The sequence below is a fragment of the Electrophorus electricus genome, chromosome 25 (genome assembly GCF_013358815.1).
Source record: "Electrophorus electricus isolate fEleEle1 chromosome 25, fEleEle1.pri, whole genome shotgun sequence".
In the NCBI taxonomy this organism is placed as follows: domain Eukaryota; kingdom Metazoa; phylum Chordata; class Actinopteri; order Gymnotiformes; family Gymnotidae; genus Electrophorus; species Electrophorus electricus.
In genome coordinates, this window is record NC_049559.1 from 304,718 (window position 1) to 332,714 (window position 27,997).

Genomic DNA, 27,997 nt, shown 5'->3' on the forward strand with positions numbered 1-27,997 from the left:
GTGAGTATATTCCTGAATTCTCCATGTAAAGTGACCCTGGACTGTGACTAAGACTATGATTCTGGATTCACCCTCAATAAATCTCACTTTTCTCAGCATGTGCCTCCACCTCGCAATCGCTCCATGTTACAGACATCAGTCTATGTGCTCGCTTTCTGCCTTCCTAACCTTCCTGAAATGTCAGTGTTCTCTTAGCAGCCACTAGATGTCTACTGTATATCTCCCACTCTGATTCCATGTTCACTCCACTGACAAACTCAAACATGAAAGATCTCTCAGTGAACTTCCAACACTATGTGAAACAAAAACAAGTGTAAGTCTAGAATGCTATTTTGACACTGACAATAGGTTGCATTGTAAACTTTTTTTTTTTCTTAAAATATCCTTGCCCAGGGCCTGAACAAAGTGCACTTGAAAACATCAGACTTTACTTTTTACCAGTGTGTATCTGGCTCAGAACAGTCCAGTGGAATTCCTCAGGTGCTCAAATGGCTTACATCGACCAGTTGAAATACCTGTTGACTTCTACTGTCAAAATAACATCCTTTATCAACTCCTGCCTGGAAGAAAATACAATTTCATTGATAAGAGTATTAGAAGACATGTCAGATCCACCCTGGGATGATTACACTGCTAAACTGAGTGAGGTCCGTGGAGAGAGCATTTCCTGTGCTGGATTCACATCACTGACTTCTGCTGGAGAAGTGGGATGTTCTGTAAACCATGCGAGATGATTTTGATCTTATGCAAAGTACGATCTACTATGGGAAACTGACAGAAATAATGAAAACGTTTTTTTAATCGGTTTTCTCCTTCCTGATCTCTCCCAGGGGATGCAGATGTTGGGAATAATTTTTGGTAGCTTTAGATGACATTAAACAGTTGGCCTTCTGAGTAGTGAATGACTACTCTTAGTAGAACTTCAATTTCAATTGAATTTTAATTAAGCAAAAGTAGGATGCAAAAGTCCAAAACCAAGAACTGAAGAATGTTTGTGATGGTGAACTTCTTCTTTGAGAATTGAACTGGAAAATATCTTCACCTGACCACATTTCTTATACATTTGAAAACTTAGTTTTCTCTCCGTTTTAAATAATATACTTATGAGAAAGTAAAAAAAATAAAATAAAATTGGGTTAGATTTTGATAAATGGATAAAGAAACAATTTGAGTTCAGTTTGTGTTTCATATTGGTCGCAGGTTGCTGTGCCGCTTTGCCAGTGGTTGTGACGCACGCAGGGCGCATCACGCTTCGCTATTCAAACGTCAATCTGTGGGGAAGAAGATGAAGCCTCTAACATTTCTGTGGGGAAGCTACTTTCCTTTCCCCTCAAATCGCAACTGACACTCGAGCGGACAAACTATTAAAGAGCATAGTTATCATCAGCTGACCAGTTACATAACACTTAGGCTAGGAAATAAACTTACTGTGGATGCAGTTTTGTATTTGGAGTAAAAATGTCCACTCAAGGACTTTTAAGTAGTGTTTTCACGTGCTCGTCAACGGGATCCAAACCCGTTTCCAAGAGCAAACTAAGGCAAAGTTGGAGCTTAGATTCGGCTTTGTTAAGACACCACGGGACGGAGTCCGGCGCAGCGACGCATGAGCGCCCTTTGCAAACGAATGTATGTTTGAATTGCAACCAAACAGGAGGGAATGCAAATCCAGGAGCATCCCCCGAGCCCCGCGTGGCTCCCAGGCTGGACGCACTTGCCCGGACGCCGCGAGGGAAACGGCATCTTTCATCTTCGCATTTGTTTAGCTCCTCGGGCGCTTTGCCACGCGCCGATATTCAGTTGGACTGTGATGGGAAAAGCACCAAGAGAAGCAGCGCGTGGGATTTACCGTTCGGCTGTCGTGCTCCATTACAGTCTGCAAACGCTGGTACCATTTTCTCACCACGAAAGTGGCTTCAAAGAAGAATCCCACATGCAGACGCTAGCGATACTTCCTCCTACAATACGTGGATGTCCGAGGTAAGAATATTTAAGAATAGAACGTTTGCAAGGTTTATATGAACAAATAGCTACAATTTACTAAAGATTACAGTATCGCTACATGACTAGTAACGCATGATACAGGCTACAGTACAGCATGCCCACTGTACTTGCTTAAACACTGTTTCTGAAACTTAATTTTGTCAAAACTTAACATACAAAACCCAAGCCCACACACACAACATTCAAAATGTCACACACTTGAAAAAGCAAACACTTAATCCAAAAATCTTGCCCAAAGGATATTTTTGCAACTAAACTCTACAAGCAAATATCAAATGAACAGCTTTCTACATGACAACTACACACTGATGTGATAAATGGGATACACTACTATCTTGTATTTGTGTTTTGGTGTGCAGGGCACAGTACTCTGCTGTAAAAGTCTATCATAGCACTCATAGGCACATGAATATTCACAAATATACAGGCTATGTACATATATACCATAACGTAAAACACAGTTACTAGGGTAATTTATTTATTTATTTATTTTCTCTTCATGAACAGTACAGCCATATTCATGCTGCATATACTGTAATACACAGAAGACGGCTTTTGACTATGAAATAAAAATATTAGGGCCTCTCAATCATCTCATGAACATCGGTGTTCTCTCTGGTGAGACTGGACGGGTGCTGTTTGGGGTGACGTCTCCAACCCTGTAATGCTTCTCCATCAGTGTTACCAGGTTCCCTACGCAGCCAGCTGAAGGAGTTTGTGCTGGTGGGTTGGCGATCATAGACCTTCCGATGTCACTCTTTCGGTAGCCTTGAGTAAAGGAGGGAGACAGACAGACAGACACAGTGTGAGGTGGCAGAGGAAGCACCAAGAATTGTGGGATATCGGTAACCCAGTTATCAGCGTGGCCCGGGGAACCTTGTCCCAGACGCTACCAAACCTGGACCACTCTGGTCCATCCCCTTGGTGATCGGGAATGAGTATGTTGTGTAGTGTGTGAAGGAAGGTGATGAAGGGTAGTGGGACAACGATAGTGTGATGATGCTTGACACCATTCTGGCTGACGGCTGCACACATTGTGATATTGCCCCACACTGCCCAGGGAGACCTGACAGTAGAACTTGTTGATACTTGCTAAATTGTAGCAGTTCATCTGCCCTACTGCCTCCCTGAAACACTACTCACACTTGGGCACCACCAAAGAGGTCCAGATCTCCTATGTGATGGTTGCTCTTCCTCTTGCTCTTCCTCATCCTCTCTCTCTAATATAGGCCTTCGTTGATATCCAATCCAAGATATCTAACCTGTGGCCTCTTTATAGTGGTCAGGATCTGATACAAATTGGTAAATGGGTGTGTCATTTGCATGGCATTGTTTTCCAAAAGAAACACCAGCATTTCAGTTTTGAATGATGTGTCTAATGTAGAGAATTTAGTGTTTAGTGTTTTGCAAAAAGTGTGTGTTAGAATTGCAAACTGAGTGTAAAGCAGTGCTGATGGTTTATTGTACCATGTCAATAGACGGGATACGTGAGTTAGTGATTTCAACAATTATGTCACAAGTCTCAGTTTTTATGTTTTAGCAATTGCAAAAAAGTGTAACATTGATTTAACATGCACCTTCATTTCTCCACCTCAGTTCTCCTTTAAATTTGAGTTTGTTGATATAACTTATTAATGTTGTAGCCTAACCCCAGCCCTAATTCCTAACCTTATCCCTAACCCTAGTCTGAGATTGTTGATATAAAGTAAATGATAAATATAAATGAGGATTCAAATTTTATATATATTTTATTTATATATATATATATATATATATATATATATATATATATATATATATATAATCATTATGCAAATATCCATACAAACCCACGTGAGTTTTTTCATAGAAAGGCTGATGACTTTGAAAGGCCCATGAAACTCTACCAGGATCTAACAGGAGCAAGAATGTTGTCACCCACGGTTTTGTGGCCGTGTAAACAAAGTGTGACAAGCTACTATGGGAGTGTATAGAGAGGTGTGGGAGTGTATAGTGTCTGGGGTCAGGTCAGGGTCAGGTCTGACAGCTCCTAACACACAGAGAAGACCCCCCCCCCCACACACACACACACACACAACTACACCCACCACACACTTACAGATTCTAACTTTGTTTTTGTTCATGCTGTGTTGTCTTATCATGTGTTAAGTCAACGGGCTCAACATGAACTGAATCTGTGGCTATCAGACCCATAGACAATGTGCTTGTGTTGTGTTTCAAACAGCTGTTTTCAATTTGCAGCTACTCTAAATGTAGTTATAATTTTGCATCCAAGTGGTGCAGGGTAGCCTGTGATGTAGATATGATTCCCCTGCATGTTGGTTGCTATGGTGATCTCAGGAGGTACCTTTGATCACTCCTTGATGCCCAAGAAAAAAGGCAAGTAAAACATCCCTTCTTCCAAACCCTTCAGCACTGTTCCCCTCAGAGCAAAGATGGTTTTATACTGTCCTATGTCACTTTCTGTCAGCTCTTATTCTCAAATATCATGATCAACTACTCTGAGCTTTAGGGTTAAATAAAAAGTTATAAAAAAGGTGATCCCAGCACGTTATGCCGTGTATTCAGAGTTCGACTGACATGGACATACTGGTACTAGTTCAGCATGAAAGGTAACCAGTTTTTCTGCAGTGGCTAAGTGCATAGCATATGGGCACATGTGGGCTAGATATCTGCTGATTCAATATCAGGTGATCGCAAAATACAAAACAGTCATTTTATGTGTTGGAAGCTCAGTCTTGGACTGCTATATAGGTATTAAGGCTATGAGCATATACGAGCTCAACTTGTTACTGTTGAGATGCAATGTCAGTGCACCCAAATTTCAATTCACTTAGACTTGGAGGAATTGTCAATGCTGGAATCTATGGGTTAATCTATGGGTTAACAGTGACATGTAGCATGGTGAACTCGAGCACAGCAGGTGTACTGGTGTCCAGTGGCCAAGAACTGCAGGTGTACTGGTTGAGTAACCAACAGATGGTGGTGCCATGTGATAAGGAACACTGAAACAGCAAAACAGTGATTCAGGCAAAAGAAAGAGATGAGTGTAATGCTGATCCCAGAACAGTGATTCAAACAGAGGAAAGAGATGGAGAGTCATCTCAGAACCTTAGCCTGCAGAGAGCAGTGACCTTCCACAAAATGTTTACGACTCACACCAAGACCAATTAAGGTGAAGGATAAAGTGTACTAGCACTAATCAATTTATAGGGTTTTTTCTGTAGAAAATGTAACAGTACTATTTATCAAATGTTTTATGTTTTTACTGTGGATCCAGTTTGTTTTTTCCTGTCAAAGTAGCTTAGCTAATATTAACACAATTGGCAACCAGACCTACTACACCTTAACCGTACCTGCTCTGCCCTGCTACACCTTAACCGTACCTGCTCTGCCCTGCTACACCTTAACCGTACCTGCTCTGCCCTGCTACACCTTAACCGTACCTGCTCTGCCCTGCTACACCTTAACCGTACCTGCTCTGCCCTGCTAACCCTTAACCGTACCTGCTCTGCCCTGCTACACCTTAACCGTACCTGCTCTGCCCTGCTACACCTTAACCGTACCTGCTCTGCCCTGCTACACCTTAACCGTACCTGCTCTGCCCTGCTACACCTTAACCGTACCTGCTCTGCCCTGCTACACCTTAACCGTACCTGCTCTGCCCTGCTACACCTTCTGCAGGCTTCAGCAGTCCTGTTCTGGATTTTTGATATAACATGTTTTGCAATATTGTCTGTTTGTCCATGTCTGAGCATTGTTACATGAGCGTGTCATCTGCTGTTTGGATTGTGATTTGGTTTGCCCTATATCAGTAAAGTTTTGTGTGGTTTCATCTGCCTCTGTGTCCTGTGTTGCTACAGATGTTTTAGCCATTGCATTCTTTTTCTGTGGATTTATTTGAATTCCTGTTCATCGGTTTAAATCTATAATACCCTAGAGAATCAAAAGGTCTTTGGTGCCTTGTTTCCTAACAAGGTTCTTTGGAACCAAATCCAGTTTCATAGTGGAAGTTCAGTTATTTTGTTATTGAGGCCATAGACGCTTATCTAACGTAATTCTGTTTTAAAACCCATCTTGGCTAGTTCACGCATAATGGAAAGTTTTGGTTTTTTTTCTTTTTTGTCAGTTACAGTAGACGATCAATCAAGTTGTCATTTGAGGACCGTGCCCAGACCACTGTGAGCTCAGACTGTTCAGTGCATCTCATTTTTTGGTTTTGTTTTATTATATTTTTGTTTTTTTATAAAGAAAAAATTGCAAAATGTTAAATTTAACACTCTAGTTTACTGTCATACCAACATTTTTAATTCTTTAGAATATGGTCCCACAAGACTCCTGCAAATAGCAATTATGTCATTGTGTGGACACTTTAAAAGGTCAGTTTCATTTTCCCGTATTCTCATATGAGTCCTGCATGTGTCTCCATATGTAGATGACATCACACCATCTCACATGCTTCCAAACGTCTACAGATCAGTGCTGACAGCCGTAGACTAGACTCCTTACATGTTTAAGCAGGTCAACATGTTTTCTTGCATCTTGCTCAATTTGCAGAACAATTACAACTCCTCACAGGAAGCCAAACTTACTATAATTGACCTCCATGAATTTCTCTAGCCAAGGACGGCAGGGTGAGAACAACGTGGGGACCAGATTGATAATATGTCCAGCCGCAGCACCCCTCCCATGTCACTCTAATAAATGACTGGTGCTGAACTGGCTTGTACCAAGTAGCATCTCATATTTGATCAAGCACTGTCTGCACATGTAGTCACCCTAGGGGTAGGGCTGCATCGGTGCTTAGGCACCAGTGTACAGGGAAACCAGTTACTCTGGAAACTTGGAGGGTTTGAGCAGGTGTGTGTGTGTGTGTGTGTGTGTCAGTCACCCCTTCCCACGTCAGATGCTTCTCTCATTTCTCTCCCCTCAGCTTTGGGACACTTTGTGCCTCCCACTACTGCTGCTGTACTCACACGTCACCTTTACATTAACACCTTCTGTGGAGGAAAGGATCAGACATATCTACCTCGACTCTACTTACAGTACTGAGTAGTTTGGACCTCATTAGTACAGCATAGCTTTCCAGCATAGCTGACCCTGTGCCAGAAATATATTTAGTAAGTGGTGTGTTTTCTGTTTTCGTCCCAGACTGTGACCATTAAAGGAAAACTTTACCTGAAAGTAACATTTTTATATCTCCTCATGTCTGTCTGAAGGGTTTCTGACGTGCTTACTCATGGCAGTACTATTTTGGTTTGTCTGCCACAAAAGTAAGCCAACACAAAATGTCCCCAATCCTGAATTCCAACACTTGTGGAAAAAGGAACTGTAACCTGTCTCAGGAGTCTGAACGACACAGAGAGTGACCTGGTGTGACCTTAGTAACTGCCTGACCCTACAGTGGACAGAGTCTCATGATACCAGCAGCTCAGCCTGACGTGAGCTGCTATGCTAGTCGTTCTGGCCAATGGTCTATGGTAACTGGTGGGTGGGAGTGGGTGTGGGTGTGAACACACGCCGAGTGAATGTGTGTGTGTGTGTGTGTGTGTGTGTGTGTGTGTGGATGTGAACACGTGCCGAGTGAATGTGTGGATGTGAACACGTGCCGAGTGAATGTGTGTGTGTGTGGATGTGAACACGCGCCGAGTGAATGTGTGTGTGTGAACACGCGCCGAGTGAATGTGTGTGTGTGTGTGTGTGCGTGTGTGTGGATGTGCACGCGCCGAGTGAATGTGTGTGTGCGTGTGTGTGGATGTGCACGCGCTGAGTGAATGTGTGGATGTGAACACGCGCCGAGTGAATGTGTGTGTGTGTGTGTGTGTGTGTGCGTGTGTGTGGATGTGCACGCGCCGAGTGAATGTGTGTGTGGGTGGGAACGCGCGCCGAGTGAGTGTGGGTGTGGGTTGGAACACACGCAGAGTGAATGTATGTGTGGGGGGTGCCTGGCGTGTACAGCGCACTCTACAGTATTTCCACACTCTGACACACGCAGCTCTAGTCAGACTGGAGATGATGACTTTTCTCTGGTCCTGATTTAGGTGTGTGTGCTCAGCGTAGCGTCCCGTTCGTTCGAAGCCATCCAGCCTCTCAGGTCCTTTAGCTTTTTCATAAGTCTGGACGAGTACAGTTACCATGGTAATCTGGTTCCAAAAACACTGACTGCAAAAGCATTAATCAACTGTTTAACAGTGTGGTGAATGATATGGTGCTAAATGGGACTGTGTCCAAGTCTCTTAAATTGCTAGTTAAAAACACATCTAACATTTTAGTTTGTACAACATTAGGTACAGTTAGGTATAGATGTCATTGCATGCCATTACTGTACTGACCAAATAATTGTGGCTGTGATGACCAGAGTGAGTTCTACATTACTGGGACTATCTCACATATAGATGATGGAGTGGTGGTGTTTCTGATTCTGACAGCACCTTCATGCACTGCTTTCAGTAAGCAGGTCAATACTGAGCTCTTCCAGGTTTACTTCATTTCACTGATGAAGGTCTAATGCCACTCTCTTGATTTTCTGACTCGCATATTTGCGTGTGTGTATGTTTGTGTTTGTGTGTGTAGCTCTGGAAAAAAAAAATGAGACCACTCCAATTTTCTCTTAAATCGGCATCTCCACATGTACAGCAGCCATTCCATTCAAATGTTGAATTCCTTCACAGACACACCTCATTCTACTTAATCAGACACTGAATAGGTGATCACCTTAACAAAATCCTGTTCTAACGAGCAACAGTATAAAACTACTGCTGCTGTTATCTTGTTATAGAATATTCTCGTTATAGAACCTGGATGGGAAAAGCTGTGCTAGAGCTACCCAAAAAGTAAGTGTAGTCAAACTACAGCTACAGACCATGCCAAAGGTGTTGAAAAGAAAGATTCTTAATAAGCAAAAGAAGGGTTCCATTGTAACTTTACTGGCAGAGAGATACAGTGAGCATCAGGTTGCTTCTGTCTTGAAAATTTCAAAAACTGAGGTTCATAAGAACAAGGTCAAGCAGCAAACATATGAGACAACAACAGCTACAGACTGGCAGAGGTAGAAAACGAGACTCTACTGACCGTGGTGATCGCCACCTCATTCGAATGTCACAACCGTAAGATGACGTCAAGTGACCTACAAAAGAATGGTACGCAGCAGCTGGGGTGAATTGCACAGCAAGGAAGGTTCAAAACAGGCATCTGGAGGCGGGGCTGAAGGCGTGCAAAGCTAGAAAAAAGCCCTTCCTCAATGAGAAGCAAAGAAGAGCCAGACTGAACTTTGCAAAAGACCATAAGGATTGGACCATAGAGGACTGGAGTAAGGTCATCTTCTCTGATGAGTGCAGTTTTCAGCTTTGTCCAACACCTGGTCATGTAATGGTTAGAGGGAGACCTGGAGAGGCCTACAAGCCAGTGTGTCACACCCACTGTAAAATTTGGTGCAGGATCGGTGATGATCTGGGGATCTTTCAGCAAGGATGGAATCGGCCAGACTTGTCTTTGTGAAGGACACATGAATCAAGCTACTTACAAAACTGTGCTGGAAGAAAACTTGTTTCCTTCTGCTCTGACAAATGTACCCCAACTCTGAAGATTGATTTTTTTTCAACAGGAAAATGCTCCATGTCACATAGCCAGGTCAATCAAAGTGTGAATGAGGGACCACCAGATCAAGACCCTATCATGGCCAGCCCAATCTCCAGACCCAAACCCCAATGAAAACCTCTGGCATGTGATCAAGAGGAAGATGGATGGTCACAAGCCATCAAAGAAAGCCGAGCTCCTGGAATTTCTGTGCCAGGAGCGGCGTAAAGTTACCCAACAGCAATGTGAAAGGCTGGTGGAAAGCATGCCAAGACACATGAAAGCTGTGATTCAAAATCAGGGTTATTCCACCAAATATAGATTTTTTTTGACTCATCCTAAGTTGAAATATTAGTACTTTGTTGTTTATAAATGAATATGAGCTTGTTTTCTTTGCATTATTTGTGGTGTGAAATTTCTGTAACTGTTTTATTTTGACCATTAGTCATTTTCAGAAAAAAAACCACATAAAAACAATGTTTTTATCTGGAATTTGGAAGAAATGTTTATAGAGTAGTTTATAGAGTAAAACAACTGCTCAGCCTGGCCAAACACACACCCATCAATTGTAAAACTAGAAAAACTGATCATTTTGTTGTGTGTGTGTGTGTGTGTGTGTGTGTGTGTGTGTGTAAAATAAATAAATTATATATATATATAATTAGCTGGTTAATATGTATTCTCCATTTCTAGTGGGCCCTAACCTGGAGGGTTTTGTGGTTTCCTTCAGTGCTTTATGAAAATCTGAAAGACCATTAAGAGAATAACACACATGCTGGGCACTACTGGAGGCCTCACAGAAAAGACAGCAGTGAGCTCAGTGTTAGAAAACTGGACTGCATTCTCAAACTGGTCTGCATCCTGACAGGTACTGGCATGACCAACAGGCCATGCTTTTCTTTCCTAAGACAAAGCCGGTCTCTGAGATGAGCTGAAACAGAGCTGAGCTGCTTCAGTTAGGCCCACCCTTTGAAGCCCTTGAGTGAACTGACAGGTTGTTTGGAGCATGTGTAGTGTTAGATCTCCTGGTCCTTCATTTGAGCTGTGTACATTCTACAGGCCATCGGCATGTATGGGGATAAGCATTGTGCAGTATATGAGAGGTTATTAGCCAAGTGCTGTAAGGTTTGAAATACCGTGCTTCAGGACTCATGGACGACAAGCATGGAGACTATTTTCTGTCCTGGCTCCAAGATGGTGGAATGAGCTCCCACTTGCTGTCCAGACAGCAGAGTCCCTTACAGTCTTCAAACGCAGACTGAAGACCCATCTATTTGCAGAATATTTAAAGGACAACTGATCCTGCTCCCATATTGACTAATTTAGTACTTATTGTAGGGTATTGTTTGTTATTTAACAAACTCCTAGCACTTATTATTGCGCTTATCATTGCCTAAGATGCACCTTATGTATTTTGTACTTCTAGGCATCAGCAGTGATCCCTGTATTCTACAGTATTCTAGTTCATTGGTATGTTGGACTCTAATCTACTGTACTGTACTAGGATGTATTCTATGAGTAAATGACGAAGCACTTTGTAAATTGCTCTGGATAAGCAATCTAGTTTGTTGAGGTTATTAGTCATTATTAGGGGTTAGTAGGTTTTGTTAGGGGTTATTGGTATTTTTTAGGGATTATTAGGGGGTTGTCCAGGGTTGTTGGGGTTATTAGAGTAGGGAGATCTCTACTATAGGGCAAGATATAGTAATCCCTCACCCATTCAGCTTGTGATCAACAGCCTGACCCTCAACGCTAACCTAACCTTAAACCTAATTTATCAGGTCTGCTATATCTTGCCTCTCCGGTGTTCCAGACCTTTCAGCTACGTTAGCCTTAACATTATGATCACATTAACTGTCATTGTTGTCATTATTGGTTTGACCACTGTTTTTGTTTTATGATTTTCTTTTTTGTTTGGTTTTTTGTTCTTTATGAATATATTGTAATGTGTCCTTGTGTCTCTAGATGATGCTATTAAACTATAATAATAATTATCATCATCAATTCAGGTCTGACAGCTGATTTTGTAAAGATTTTAACATCTGTACTGTAGCGTGAGGCTTCACGGTGAGAGCTGATACCCTTGGCCCAGAAGCAGGCAATGTGTCTAGCAGTCATGTGGTGTGATGGCAGAACCTCTAGAGGGAGCTAAAGTTCAACATGACCACGTTGTTTGCATCCACAGGCCCAGCAAAGTGTGCAGGCGCATATGTAATTATTCAAAGTGCAAAGCGGGTTTAGTTCTACAGTGGTGTGAAAGTGTTTGCCCCCTTCCCGATATGATTTATTTTTTTATTTTTTTATTTTTTTGCATGTTTGTCACTTAAATATTTCAGATCAAACAAATTTAAATATTAGGCAAAGATAAAGATAACACAAGTAAACACAAAAGCAGTTTTTAAATGAAGGTGGTTGTTGTTGTTATTAAGGGGGGAAAAAATCCAAACGTACATGGCCCTGTGTGGAAAAAGTGATTGCCCCCTAAACCTAACAACTGGTTGGGCCTCCCTTAGCAGCAACAACTGCAATCAAGCATTTCCGATAACTGGCAAGGAGTCTTTTACAGCGCTGTGGAGGAATTTTGGCCTACTCATCTTTGCAGAATTGTTGTAATTCAGCCACATTGGAGGGTTTTTGAGCATGAACTGCCTTTTTAAGGTCATGCCACAGCATCTCAATCAGATTCAGGTCAGGACTTTGACTGGGCCTCTCAAGTCTTCATTTTGTTTTTCTTAAGCCATTCAGAGGTGGACCTGCTGGTGTGTTTTGGATCATTGTCCTGTATCAGAACCCAAGTGCGCTTCAGCTTGAGGTCTCGAACAGATGGCCAGACATTCTTCTTCAGGATTGTTTGGTAGACAGCAGAATTCATGGTTCCATTTACCACATTAAGTCTTCAGGTCCTGAAGCAGCAAAACAGCCCCAGACCATCACACTACCACCACCATATTTTACTGAAACGATGTTCTGAAATGCTGTGTTACTTTTACACCAGATGTAATGGGACATACACCTTCCAAAAAGTTCAACATTTCTCGTCAGTCCACAGAGTATTTTCCCAAAAGTCTTTGGGATCATCAAGATGTTTTCTGGCAAAACTGAGACGAGCCTTTATGTTCTTTTTGCTCAGCAGTGGTTTTTGTCTTGGAACTCTGCCATGCAGACCATTTTTGCCCAGTCTCTTTCTTATGGTGGGGTCATGAACACTGACCTTCACTGAGGCAGGTGAGGCCTGCAGTTCTTTGGATGTTGTTGTGGGGTCTTTTGTGACCTCTTGGATGAGTCATCACTACGCTCTTGGGGTAATTTTGGTTGGCCGGCCACTCCTGGGAAGGTTCACCACTGTTCCATATTTTTGCCATTTGTGGATAATGGCTCTCACTGTGGCTTGCTGGAGTCCCAAAGCTTTAGAAATGGATTTATAACCTTTTCCAGACTGAAAGATCTGAATTTCTTTAGATCGCAGCATGTCATCTCATTTTTGGGGATCTTTTGGTCTACTTCACTTTGTCAGGCAGGTCCTATTTAAGTGATTTCTTGATTGAGAACAGGTGTGGCAGTAATCAGGCCTGGGTATGGCTAGAGAAATTGAACTCCGCTTTCCAAAGGGGGGGCACACAATCACTTTTTCACACAGGGCCATGTAGGGTTTTTTTTCCCCCTTAATAATACAAACCTTCATTTAAAAACTGCATTCTGTGTTTACTTGTGTTATCTTTGTCTAATATTTAAATTTGATTGATGATCTGTAACATTTAAGTGTGACACATGCAAAAAAAAAAAAGATATCAGGAATGGGGCAAACACTTTCACACCACTGTATCTACAAGAGTGTTTCCCAAACCTCTGCACTGTACAGTGTTGTGCTGTAACAGCTCCGAGCACACGTACACTCATCATCTGATTAAGAAGCCCTTACTTACCAGCTAATTACCAAGCCAGGAGTTTAACGTGTGTGTGTGTGTGTGTGTGTGTGTGTGTGTGTGTGTGTGTGTGTTTGAGAAGGAGTTTGAGCTGTGTGGAGGTTCTCTGGAATCATGACTGGGATCCCTGTCCTTCCATTACTAAATAATTTTAGTACACAGACACCTCTAAACTGTCTTCATTCATCCCAATCATCCCAAGTGCCCTGATTTATACCATTAACATGCTTGGAACGCCAGTTATTTCAGAAAATATAATATGCTTTATATTATTATTATTATTATTATATTAGTTATTGTCACTATTACTAAAATTATTAGATTGTTGCCTTGCTTTGGTACGTATGCATTTCTTTAAACGTTATAAAACGGAATTTGTCATTTCTGATTCTAGACTGTGACCAAGCTCAACACGCTTCTCTGCTGCGTTGCTACACTGTAAATCTGCGATCGTCACGTTTGCGTTTCTTCCCCCAAAATATTGTAACAGTGCGGTCTAAGTGCGCGAGTGCACGCGCACTCAGGCTCGTTCGCGTGTCCTCCGCTGTCGGCCAGTTTGTTCCTCGTGCAGGCTTGGCGGAGGTCCTCCAGGTCCTTTATTGCCGTAATGTGGATCACTTGCATTCCGGCGTCCGTTCGCGTGTTGATTCGGGTGCCGTGATGTGTGGATGGTAGATTTAGAAATAACAAACTCTTTTTAGTTTAGACTTCCTTATGCAAATCACTTTTGGGGTTTAATCGAAGTGCTCGTTTGGACAGCCCTCGCGGGATGGGAGACGCGAAGCATTTCTGCAGGCGTGTTCATTACCTCGTGAGTAGCATTGAATTCAGCAGGCGACAACACTTTTATATATATATATATATATATATATATATATATATATATACATATATATATATAAAGTTTATTATATATGATCATTTATTATTTCATATTCCTGTGTACACCACGTTTTCGCTTTGTATCATCTAGTAGGTACTTCTAGATAAAGTAGTTATACTTCTGCACGCGATTCTTTAAGCGCCGAATGATACTGAGACCTGAGTGATGAAATGAACAAGTATTTCTTATTACTGAGAGCTGTATTTACGTGCCTGTAACACCCTGTGGTGTGTCTTAACGTGTGGGATAGAGCTGTAGGTTGACAGGTAAGCAAACATCTGGGAGTTACCATCTCAGGTTTGCATGAAGATTGTGTAATGTCAATTAGGCCTTTGGAGTGTAGCCAGTGGTACTGCTCCCAGAAATGTAAATGTGAGACATTGTTTCAAAAAGGTACATAAGAAATATAATTATTTTTAAAAAATCCAGTTATGGGGCTTGCAGATAGTATTTACATCCCACTAATATAATCTAGGACAGGTGTAGGATGTAGCTGGTCTAGGACAGGTGTAGGATGTAGCTGGTCTTCCTAATCAGCTGACTTAGGCCTCTGACCTGCCTTGTCAGTGAGTTTGTAAATATTGCAGACATTTCCCAACATCTCTGTGTTCACCAGGAGTTGTGTATTATCATTATACAACAGGATGTGATTCACATCATTAAACTATAGACAACGAAGGATGATAAACCTACCCGGCATGTTATTGTTTGTAAATACGTGTGAAAACTTGCGGAAGATTAGCATGTTCAGTGAAATCTGCTTTCCTGAAGAATTCACGAGGCTGTCTGATGTCATGTGGCCAGACCAATACACTGTGGACAGGAATAACTCAACTGCACTGTTTAAAAACTCTACAGAGTCGTCTCCAAAGGACAGTTCACCCAAGCATCATTTTGTACTCAAGAAGTGTTTGAGGAAGTAGTTAAAAAAAGGACTTGCTTGATCTAACACTTTCGCTAAAACAGAAGAAATGAAAGTTGGAGAAACAGGCAAAGACCGAGAAGATTTACACCCGTCTCAAACAAGGGATGCCAAAGAGATGTGTGCTTGGCGGCACCAGGGAGCCCTAAGTTTGAGCTTGTCCCTTCCTGAACCAGATGGAAATCTGTGGCAGACATTCTAAATGACACTTCCTGTGTCTGTTTGAATCATTGCATTGCCATGGCGAGTACGATGGAGTGATATTTTAGGGTCCTACAGCAGTGGCTACAATGAGAGGCATTTATATTTATGTTTTTATGGATTTATATTTATATTTACTTTACTTTTCTGGATTTCTTTCCTGCATACAAATGATTCATGGCTTTGCACAAAATTCCAAGAGAGATCTCACTAATAGACTGTTTGGCACATTCCTGTTGGCCCAGATGATGTCACCTCAGAGAGGAACTGGTTTATAGAAACTACGCTGGTGTGTATGATGCACAATGCTTGCATGTTACCACATAGCTTTTATCATAAGCAGGGTAGTTGTTGTTGTGTGTAACATTTGAAAAGATGCCTCCAGATAGCAAAAAATTACTCCAAATAGCATGCACTATATTATTTTGTGTATTTTGTGCAAGGCCGTGGGTGAATTACAGTAACAGGATAAAACGGACAGAAGCTTACAAAAATCCTCAATATTTCATTGAGGAATTATGAATAAACAGAATCATAAATATATTTTTATTTTCCAGCAGGGCTAGTGTGCTTGCTAAAACAATTTGTGACACGCACTGGGGTTAACCGGTGAGAGAAGCTGAAAACTAATGTAAACTTGGAACGGTTTCCATGAGTATATGTTCGGGCTTCCTTTCACATATATAATATAGTATCGGTATGTATTATATGGGACTCTCTTCTGCATGGTTGGTTGTTAGCCAAAAGTGTGTCTTTGCATAATTAGTTTGCATACAAAAGAGTTACAAAACATCTAGAGTAAAGCAAGCTATCCTGAGGCTAAAAATTAAATGATCAAAAGATTCATCATGTCAAAATGTACTATTTATTAAGAGCCAAGAACAGATTTGAGTGCTTTGCAATAACACACAACCTAACATACTACTTTTAATCCTGAAATAATGCTTTTAATGCTAAAGAAAACTCATCAGTAAGACTATTCAGGACATAGGCATAGAGGCGTCTAAAACTTGAAGGAAATGTACAATGTGAAAGACTAGAATACACCAGCATGACGTCAGGGTTTACCATAAAATCCAAACCACTGGTAAGTCCTAACAACACACATGTGATTCACAAGTCCAGTCCATATCTCCTCATATATTCTTGTCCACGTTTGTCAACCATATCAAATTTGAGTCAGAACTCCAGGAACAGCTGTGCAGCACTGGGGAGTTTCCAGGTGCCCCGTGAAACTGGCAGGACTTTTACATTAGCATGGACTCTGTGATTGAGCTGTAGTTGAGCTGTAGTTGAGCTGTGTGAGCTGAAGCTCAGCGGATGGTGACAGACTCAAGTGATGAACTGAGTTACCACTGCACTGGACGGACAGCTATGCACACACTCATAGTGTCCTTAAAGATCAATGATCTCATGAGCTATTGGAGGAGTTGCTGCAATACATTTATTCTATTTATAATTTGCCCTTGATTGTTAATTGAATTGATTATTTTTGTCAACTTTAATTCCACATGTTCAAATGATTGTTAGTGATGTAAAATGTAAGTGATTTTGCAAAAGAGCAAGAGTCTATTTGTTTGTTGTTTACTTCTTTGTGAGCCAGACTTGTGATATTCCTTGTAATATACTGCAAAATGTTTTAATCTCTTAATGGCCTTTAGAAGTTGATGGAGCTGAATCATGTAAATTTACATTTATGGCATTTAGCTGACACTTTTATCAAACACGACTTACATTTCTGACTGAACACAACTTGAGTAATTGAGGGTTAAGAACCAGCAACCTTCCAATTATAAGGCAAGTACCTTAACCACTGAGACACCACTGGCCTTGAGTTGGGCCTTGAGTTGGGCCTTGAGTTGGGCCTTGAGTTGGGCCTTGAGTTATCAAAATCTGTTCCACTTGACCAAGCCCAGCAGGGAGGATACACTGCACAGCATGGAGGCTCTCCAGCTCTGTAGACACAGATGAGGCACACGACTCAATGATCTGTCTTTCTCTACCACTTCCTCCCTTTCTTCCTCTTTTGGTCACTCCCCCCCCCCCCCCCCCACAGGGTGATTTCACGTGGAGGAGTGAATGTGGTCGTTGTTTCCGCCTGATGCCCGTTCCTCTACAGAGCCTGTCTGAGCTGGAAAGGGTTCGTCTACAGGATGTGGCGTTCAATCAACTGCTTCAGGATTACAACCTGGGTTGCCAGATCACCATACCTAAAGGTGTATAAAGCCCTACACACACACATCTGAAAGTGAAAGTATCTGAAAGTGCTCGTAGTGCAACACACCACCCACTAACACATCACCCCCTAACCCACCAACACTTAACCCAACACATCACCCCCTAACACACCAACACATCACCCAAGACTTACTAACACATCAACACTTCACCCAACACTTCCTTTGTATCTGACAGTGACAGACAGCCAGTGGGAGTAGCCAGGCCTGGCATAATGTGACCCTTTTCTCCTTAAAGTACTTGTCAGTAACATAGAAACAGCATTTTAAATCAGCAAAACAAAAAGGACTGACATACTAATATAAAGGGAGTTACAGGAATCTCATGGAGTCTCAATATTCTGAAAAACACACTGTATGTTGGCTGCTGGCTCTACTTACGTCCTCGTGGGAGAAATGACTACTTGTTTTGATTTTTGGTCTCATAACTTCTGTTCTGTTTCAGATGGCCGCAAAAGGAAGAAATCGCTGAGGAGCAAACTAGATTCTTTAGGCAAAGATAAGAAAGATAAAGGTACTTCATTTTCAGTAAACATGTTTGCATTAACATTTGTGTGTGTGCCTGATAAGTTGATCCCATCTCAGCTACCACGGCTGTATTAATGCTGTGACTGGTCGTATCCACTGTCAGCACAGCAGTGAGTGGTCCTGAAGAAAAGCCTTGAACATTGGCCATAGCATTGGATGGGCTGCACTGTGTGATTGTGGACTTATACAGTTCAGCTCTAATACTGTGTATATATATATTACTAGTTAAAAGTTTGGACACACATACTCTTTGATTGATTATTTTACTATTTTCTACATTTTACAAAAAGAGTAAAGGTATAAAACAATGAAATAACACATATGTGATTATGCTGTGTTAAAGAAATATTGTGATTGTTTAATATCTACGTATCCAGCCTTTACTTTGATGACAACTCTGCATGTACTTGTTGATTGTGAGCCAGCTTTATAAGGCACAGATGACGTCTCACATTTGTGTACGTGAAACACTACAGCTCTGAAGGAAAACTGTTTGTTGAGGGGGTGTTTAAAATGTATTTAAAAATTTAATTGTATTATTATTTTATTTATATATATATATATATATATATATATATATATATATATATATATATATATATAATTTTTTGTTTGTTTGTTTGTTTTTTTTGTTTTTTTTTTGTTTTGAAACTCAATTTATGTATAGGCTATTAACCTTCACTATTAAAATATGTTTTAAAAATACATTTATGCATAAGCCATAAGATTATGATGTCTTTAAGACTATGAAAACCTAACATTCAGTCAGGTGTGTCCAAACCTTTGACTGGTACTGAATATATTTACCAGAGAAGCACCAGCCAGTTAGCAGAGCTCCATCTTGTGATGAAATTCTGTTTATGTTTGGGACAAAAAGCATTCTGGGAGCATGCTGGCCAATCAGAGACCTCCCATCAGGTTCCTGTCATGAGCACACACAGTTCGTTCTAAAACATGCCATTTTTAAACATGCGACATCAAAATATTTCATGTTCAACCTCATGTTTTGTAAACAGCAAGCCCTGCTGTAACTGCAGTGTGCTCAACCGTTAACTTTAAATGTTGGAGAAATGTTTGTCTCCTCTATTTGTCTCCTTCTCCAGTCTGCATTTACTCAGTTCCTCACACTTTTCTGTCTGTCACAGGTTTTAACATTCACTCCCCTAATCCAAGATACCGGCATCCATATTTTTCTTTGCTGTTAGATCGCAGATTCGCCCTCAGATCTAACATGGCCCAGGTGGGCGTATGTCTCGTATGTCTCGCACTGTGTCTGCTGTCCCGCTCCTCCGCCTGTGATGCGACGTAGGCTCGTCCTCCCGCCCCCATGTGAAACATGATGGCTCCGACCCTGGGGCCACTCGTCAGTGTAGCAGCTCTTTCCAGAACAAACCTCCTACTTGTGTCCTGTTTATAAAACATCTCTAAAGTTCCTCCTACAGTTTGGAGAAGTGAAATGTTTGGTTTACCATCACCGGTGCTCTCTAGGCCAGGCTGACCTGCTCTTTCAGTGCTGCTAGATACTTTATGGTGTCTCATGGGAAATATTTAGATATAATTATGCATCTGCCTTCTCATTTTGTCTCTCTCCCCTCCCCCTGTCTGTTTCCTAGAATATGCGCCTCAGGTGTTTGGTGGGACTTTACAGCAGGTAATTGCTAACGATCGCTGGTTTAAGCTTCGGCAGGAGGCGCAAGACCATGAAGGCCGCACGGAGCCTGTGGATCTGGCCACATCCTTCCTGCACATGGCCCGGCGGAGGCTGCACCACCGGGACTTCAGCAGTAACTCCTCCCTCAGCTCCTTCTACGAGACACCCAATGAGAGCACAACTCCTGGCACCCTGGAGGCGGGCCTCCACGCTCGCAGACGGGTAGAGTGGCGCCTGGTTGCATGCAACAGCACCTAAATGATTGAAAGCTGTTATTTATCATGTGTTTATTGGATGTCTTGGGTTAGTCAGGGGATGAGCACAGTTTGTGTGATTTATTAAGGTGAACATTATTATTATTTTTTTTTATTAATTGTGAACATTATTTAAGGATACATGTTATGATTTGCACTCAGTTAAAACAGAAAAGCATGATTTTAAAGAACACCCTTGGATATTTTTTATAATAAAACTGAATTTGATTTAGTATTGCTGGACTGTAGACTTTGTGCATACAACTGTTTATGCGTGAGTTATTTATGCTTGGTCACACACAGGGCGCCATGTCAGTAGACTGCATCACTGATCTGGACGATGGACAGTCTCGCCTGCTGGAAGCGCTGCAGCTCTCTCTGCCTGCAGAGTCGCTCAGTAAGAGGTCGAAGGCCAGAGACCAGCGGCTGAGCCTCAACCCCATCTACAGACAAGTGCCTCGTATTGTAGACCTCTGCTGCCAGCATCTAGAGAAATACGGTACTTTTAACAACATGCTTGGATCATTCCACAGCTAAAACAACCAAGCTGCACTTAGCTAGCTACACTACACTTAATCACATATTCTCTACTAACTCATTTAACACCATCATAATAAAAGTACGTTATATTATTTTATCATTGATGATATTGGAATAATTCCACCATCCTCTTTCAAATTTGGAGAAATATGCCACAGATATCCACTCAATACTTTCTGGATGTATAGATCAATAATGATTCCCCATATTGTTTGATCAGTTTAGTCCAGTCCAATCTGATACAAACGTGAACCAAACGCTCAACTCCACAAGTTTTACACGCGGAACAAGTTTTACACGAGGACTCGGGTTGCTTAGACAAATGGCAGGTAGAGTTCTCAAAGTGGAAGAATGGAAATAAAATATCTGTTTAGGACGATGCCTTCATAGACCTGCTTACTTAAAACATGTGAAGAAATCTTTTGGTTTGGTCAGTGATTATGGCTTCGTATTTGATTCAGGTCTGCAGACTGTTGGTATTTTCAGGGTTGGCAGCTCCAAGAAGAGAGTCCGACAGGTAAAATGATCAAATATTTTACCTTTGCTTCTGCCAGTTATACTTTTCCATTGAAATCAAACATTTAATAACTCTTTGTTGGTGTCTGTAGCTCCGTGAGGAGTTTGACCAGGGTGTCGAGGTAGTTCTGGGTCCTGAGCACAGTGTCCATGATGTGGCTGCCCTACTGAAGGAGTTCCTCAGAGACATGGCCGACCCCCTGCTGACCAGAGAGCTCTATAGTGCCTTCATCAACTGCACATGTAAGCAACCTAAACTCACTGCTGATCTGTGACAGCTCACACTAGCCTTCCCTTAGGAGCTGAACTCTACTGACAAAACATCATAACTGATCCCAGATCTGGAACCACTGTGGGCTATGACCTTAATGTAGGTTGTTTCCTCAGTTTCAAGCTTCATCTAGTGAGCAGTGTCACAAACTTTTTTGCCTTCAGTAGTCTCCAAGTTTTCAATGCAAATCCAAGAGAAATCATTTTCATTGAGTCCTTATTCATTCAATTCTACTTTAAATGTAAAAGTTTATGTTTGGATATTAGTCGGTGATGAGGACATTTGTTCTGTGTTAAGCACATGGTTGTACAGCAGTCAGAAAGCAGTTTGTTTTATGCAGAGCTACATTTCAGGGATAAAAACAAGACTAAACATGTCAAATTTTTCTGAACTGCCACTGACTGCACAGCATGATTCACACAAGTGTCAACAGATCTCAGTGCACCTGGTAGGAGTCCTCTGGTGAGATGGAAGTGTGTGATGGGACGTCCTGTTGAGGAAAAGGCCCTACAGCCTAAAGGCTTACAGACTGGCACGCTCTTCTGTAGTCAGTATCCAATGTCATCACCAGAAAACATGTCTATTAGAAGTCAATGGTATATATTATCAGATTGTTGAGCAATATGTTTTTAAAGATGGTGCAGTGAAATATGATACACCACATATATTTCCCATGCTGTTCATTAATGCTTTCATATTGGGCAAATTGAAACATTAGCTGGATTAATAATATTATTAATAATAATTGGCATCTTCATCAATAATTAGCATTACTAGTAGCTGATACAAATAAAGCTAGTGTTAGACAAAATGACAATTCTTGGATCCATTGATCCATTTGACTATATTTTAGTGATTATTGCAGTTATTGTTTATTGCTGTTTTTAGTGCTAAAACATAACCATGTGGTGTCTTCTCAACACCCACTGAACGCATGTTCTGAGTGACTCCCAATCATGCATGATTCAGGAAGCAGGAGAATCTTGGTTGGTCTTGCTTGGTTCAATCCTACAAGCGCTCGAGAGAACTTCAGCCTAACTCCACGCCAGTAGGTGTGTATTTGATGTTTGCTTGTGTGTGTGTGTGTGTGTGTGTGTGTGTGTGTGTGTGTGTGTTTGTTTGTTTCCCAGTGCTAAATGCTACAGAACAGAACACCGTCCTGCAGTTGCTTGTATGTCTACTTCCTGCCTGTAACAGTGACACACTGCAGCGACTTCTCCACTTCTTGTCCACTGTAGCTGCTCATGCTGAGGACACCTGCGACAGGCAGGGGCGGCAGGTGAGAGGCACGGAGATGGAAGGATGGATGGATGGATGAATGAAGGAATGGTTGAATAAAAGGATGCAGGGGTGTTTGGATGTCAGTGATCAAGTTTTGTGTTTTATTGCCTTAAACCCACATCTGAAGTGTCAGTAAATGCCTTACAGTGAACCAGAGAATGAGTAGTTGGTGTTTGGTAACAGTGATACCTGTCAGAAACTGTGCCAATGTTTTAAGGTATTAAAGAGAATGTGACAAAGGTTAGCGAGATTAAGGTCAGGATGTACACAAAAACTGACTGTCTGTGTGTGGGTTCAGGTGTCGTAGGGTTAGCAGAACATTGTGGATTTGTGCATATGTTTTTCAATTTATTCTGTATAAATTTAAGCCTGTTATGCCTGTTTCCTGTTTCAGCTCACAGGTAATAAGATGACTTCTCATAACCTGGCTACCATCCTTGGACCAAACATACTACACAAACAGAAGAGTTCAGATAAGGAATTCAGTGTTCAGGCATCTACACAGGTCGAGGACAGCGCCGCCGTCATCAACGCCGTCCAGCGCATGATTACGTGTCATGAGGCGCTCTTCATGGTAGGCTGGAGAAAAAGAACACCACAAAGAAATGTTCTGATCCTTTACACCGCTGTGACTAGCAGAAGTAACAAACATTTATTGACAAAAAGGAGGAATGTTTCAAGACTACTCTTAATCTGAGAGTCTCTAGTGAAGGTTTGGTCCACAACTAAAGGTTTAATCTGTGATGCTGACGTTTATAGACCTTACATGCCCTGCTTATCCAAACCACAGGTGTTTAGGGAGATCATTTACCACTGAGGTAGTGCCAGATGTGTCTAAAGAACGTGAATGAGAGAGTGAGAAATTTCACTAAGCAAAGCTTCGCCCAAATTCTTCACCCAAAATCTAACCGGTCTGGTGTCATGCTGATGCTGAAGCTCCATTTGGCAGTACAAACATTTGTTCTGGTATTGTAGTAGTGTGACCCTGTCCATGTGGTCTCTGTGCTGGGATTGTAGGACTGTGACCCTGTCCATGTGGTCTCTGTGCTGGGATTGTAGGAGTGTGACCCTGTCCCTGTTCCCTCTAGGTCCCACCAGAACTGCAGCATGAGGTTCTGGTCAGTTTGGTGGAGACGGACTATGATGTTGTAGACTACCTCCTCAGGAGAAAGGCTTCCCACTGGGAGTGAGTAGCTCCACCTTTGCATGCAGCCAAGTGAACTACTGTCAGACACCTTGATGGCAGGAAGTTGAGAGACAGGCTCAGCAGTCCTATCATCAATGGCCCAGACCCAGGGCGAAGCACACTCTTTAGTCCTGAAGAATTTTGTGCTTGTAATTTTTAATCACTTATTTAACTTACTTTATACACTTAATGGCATTTGCAAAACTCCTTAATGGTCAACTATAGTACAGGGACACAACGTCTCAGCATGCAGTAACTTACAAAACTGTAATGTAAATAAACTAGGGACCATCCACAAACGCTTCAGTTACTCTAGTCACGTCTGCGCGACCAGCTCTACCACAGGCTTTTGCTCCTTGTATGAGTGTGTTCTACATCCAGATGGAAGGAATGTCCTATCTGTTTTCACCATTGAAACTCATTATGACTGTCTTTAATACATATGGCACATAAAATTATATTGAATGTTTGAATTCTAACATGGTTAATAAATAATGTATGCTAGTGGCAGCAATAATCTCTACATACTCTTCTAATGATTCAACATCAGTTATGTCTATATATTTAAAAATAAATACATTATGTACAGGTACATGTTTGAGTATTACTTTATAGTATTGCCATTTATTTGGTTGTAAATCTTTGTAAAGCAACAGTGCATAACACTAGATTTGGCCAAAGAAAATCCTTTAAGAAAGGGATGTGTCGTCCTCTTGGCAAGCTGGAGGTTAAATGTAATGCACTGTCTGAGAGGAAGCCTGCTGAAGGCTATCGTGATGTTTGGCAGGAGTCCCACCACACAACAGCAGGGGGAGCCATTGTCTCTGAGGAAGGGTTGTTCCTCCAGTGATTCCAACAGGGCCTCAAGCGGTGAAGCTTCTCCATATGACAATGGCTCACCCACCCTGTCACAACGCCTGTTGCCTCTGGGGCCAGACAGGAGCATGCAGATCGGACACGATGGCACTGGGAGTGACCTCCCTCCAGCACCCACACACACACACACTGGTGAGTTGAATTGAAGCTTTTGTCGACCAGGCTACTGAAGCGTTTGGCCACCAGGCTGCTGAAGCGTTTGGCCACCAGGCTGCTGAAGCGTTTGGCCACCAGGCTGCTGAAGCGTTTGGCCACCAGGCTGCTGAAGCGTTTGGCCACCAGGCTGCTGAAGCGTTTGTCTACGAGGCTGCTGAAGCGTTTGTCGACCAGGCTGCTGAAGCGTTTGTCGACCAGGCTGCTGAAGCAGTTCCTTTGTCCAGATGAAGCAGCTCATGAAAAGGGTGCAATGTGGGTCCCGTGACACCTGACACTAAAGCGCACACAGGAACAGAAAGTCACCTCCTTAATATATTCATCTAGATTCATTCTCTGAAGCTGGGAAAGTTCAGACAGCTAGCATCAGTTTCAGAATTGGTATGTGTTTCAGTAGTTTAATACTAACATTATTCAATAATAATATTACTTTGTTTCAGTATTTAATGATTCATTATTACTATTTCCATTGTTTCCCATTTTTTGTGGTGTTGCTGATGCTGTGCAGTCAGTTATACATTTACATTTATGGTATTTAGCTGATGCTTTTATCCAAAGTGACTTAAAATTATGACTGAGTACAACTTGAGTAATTGAGGGTTAAGGGTCTTACTTAGAGGACCTACAGTGGCAACTTCACAGTGATGGGGTTTGAAGCTTGTGATTACTAGTAACGTACCTTAAGCACTGAGCTACCACTGCCCCTAGTTATACTTAATGTGGTATTGCTGCTTCCTTCAGAAAGCACTAATAAGCTATTTTATCTTTCATTTTTATCATTGTGTCTATTATATCGTTTTGTGGTGATTAGTCTCAGATGGAAGCCAGTCAATGTCTGCCTTATTCTTCCCTGAAGCCTTCCACAGTTACCAAGGCAACATGAAGAAGCCCCTTCGGCGAACGTTGACTATTCCAGCTGAAGCAGGCAGTAGACCCCACCGCCATGTCACACGTGCCAACAGTAGCCCTCTGTGTGACAGCTCACTGGACCAAATGTGGCAAAGCCTGGCAACACTGTCTTGGCAGCATCCAACTAAATCAGCGTTCTACCAATCAGATGAATCGATACTGGCTCCTCCCATCCACTCACGTTCAGCCAGTCAGAGTGGCAGGCTGCCTCCTCCATACCCTGGCCTGCCAAAAACATCACCAACTTGCCTACAGCCATCAGCCATGTCTCACCACTCAACAATCCAATCCCTACATCCATCGGGAAGCCTGCACTTCCAGGGTCCTTGTTTACCTTCCACCAGCCAGGGGGAACCTCCAACACCTCCAACACCCACCTACCCCCTGAGAGACATTACAAGCCCTGCAACGGTTGAATATAAAGACGGGCAAACAGACAAATGGCAAATATGGCACTTCCTGTCGTCAGACAATGCTGACACTCTACCAGAAACGCTGGTGTGAGCCAATTCAAACTTTTTAAAAGTTCTGCTTAGAGATGAAAACAAGCAAGATCTTCAGGTCTTAGAGTTAGGGTTGGAGTTAGGGTTAGGGAACTTTTATGGGGCAGGTAACTTTATTTACCAGCATGCTGGGATTCCTCTCATTGAGTGACTCCACTCTTTATACAGTTAGAAACAATGGACATTTTCCCCACAGGTGATTGGATGATAGGACAGTCCTCACTTGACTCCTGTCTCCTCCTTCTTTGAGGGGGGCTGGGTGAGACTCAGCAATGGTACCTGATTAGGTTATGCAATGGACAGTGCTGCTTCAATCACCACCCTCTTCATAACCCATAATGGTGAGGAACCACAACAAACATGCAGATGATACTACAGACTGAAACCTGAACATTTAGTAAACCTGCACATGGGAACATGCCGTATAAATGCAAATTAATGCTGAAGTTTCACTTTTCTTTTAGCTAAATGCAACTGTATTTTCTTTAAAGTCACTTAGCTAAATATGTACATGTATTAAGAAGATATATTTCACCCATGACTGTCAGAGACTAGCTAGCTATGTATATCAGCAAGTTGTATTACTAGGTGATTCAGATTGCAGCTGAGGAAAGATCCCCGTGTTATACAGTGTTGTGACTGCAGTGTTCATGTTTAAAGTATAGTTTTTAGAATAGGGACATCGGAATGTGGTTGATGAGGTTTTGCCTTTCAGGAACCCTGATAATTGAAATGAAAGCCTCTGTCATGAGCTGTACAACGGGCAGTGAAACATTTTCAACATGATCTGGTGATATTTAGCCAGTCAGTGCATCTAACTAGGCAAACAATGGATCTAATACCTTTTCTGCCAAATGACCATTAAAATCCAATTATTTGTACTACCTCATCTGAAACATGACTTAAAACATATAATGGCTGAAATTTTATCTTTAATTATGCACTAGACCAGTCTCATTCTGAATACACACAAGGTAAACAAACCCTGACTGGAGGTTTTTATTTGGTCTTATGTCTCATTTTCAGCACTAGACACATGTATTCATAAAACACTAAGCCAATCACTTGAGTGTCTGTAGGAAAAGATTTTTTTAAGTACTTAATTTGGATTGTCTATTCTTACTCATCGCTGCTTTAGAAGGGCTGGTCTTAGTGTTTAGTTCTGAATAACACTGAATATCACCTGCTTGTGTTTATATCCATATGTTCTTGAAATGAAACCTCTACTACTTTAGTGGAATAAATGCAGTTTTATTGTTAAACAAAAACAATTTCTAATAATTATACAAATGTTTGGTACTTGCAGTAGCACTGTTTGCTTGGTATTAAAACCTAACCTGGTGTTTTTATATATATATAAAAAAAAAATTTTACATTTTTTTTTTAAACTTTGATGATGTAATTAATCCTAATTCAGGTGTGTTGGTGTCTGTCCTAAATGTTCTCTTGAAATCAACTTTCTTTTGTGATTTTTCTCATAGCTTGGTAGTTTCACTATTCACTGTTACACATTATAATTTTTCACATCATAATCATAGAAGCACATCCTAAATGTAATGTAAATATAATGTTAACATTTTCTTTGAT

At 41.7% G+C, this 27,997-nt stretch overlaps 1 protein-coding gene across 2 annotated transcripts; it reads left to right on the top strand.

The window, feature by feature from the left end:
* Positions 1-1,298: 1,298 nt before the first annotated feature.
* On the top strand, positions 1,299-27,996 carry LOC113590344 (rho GTPase-activating protein 6-like). Of its 2 annotated transcripts, none has more exons than XM_027030443.2 (12): positions 1,299-1,977; positions 17,562-17,721; positions 18,188-18,256; positions 19,884-20,143; positions 20,479-20,674; positions 21,177-21,232; positions 21,324-21,474; positions 22,633-22,781; positions 23,178-23,357; positions 23,872-23,969; positions 24,757-24,977; positions 25,855-27,996. In XM_027030443.2, exons 1-12 carry the CDS (start codon positions 1,459-1,461, stop codon positions 26,409-26,411), a joined length of 2,616 nt encoding a protein of 871 aa, XP_026886244.2. In that variant the 5' UTR covers positions 1,299-1,458; the 3' UTR covers positions 26,412-27,996. The 2 variants fall into 2 exon arrangements, with proteins under 2 accessions (XP_026886244.2, XP_035378578.1); XM_035522685.1 differs by lacking the exon at positions 1,299-1,977 and adding an exon at positions 14,078-14,310.
* The last annotated feature ends 1 nt before the right edge of the window (position 27,997 follows it).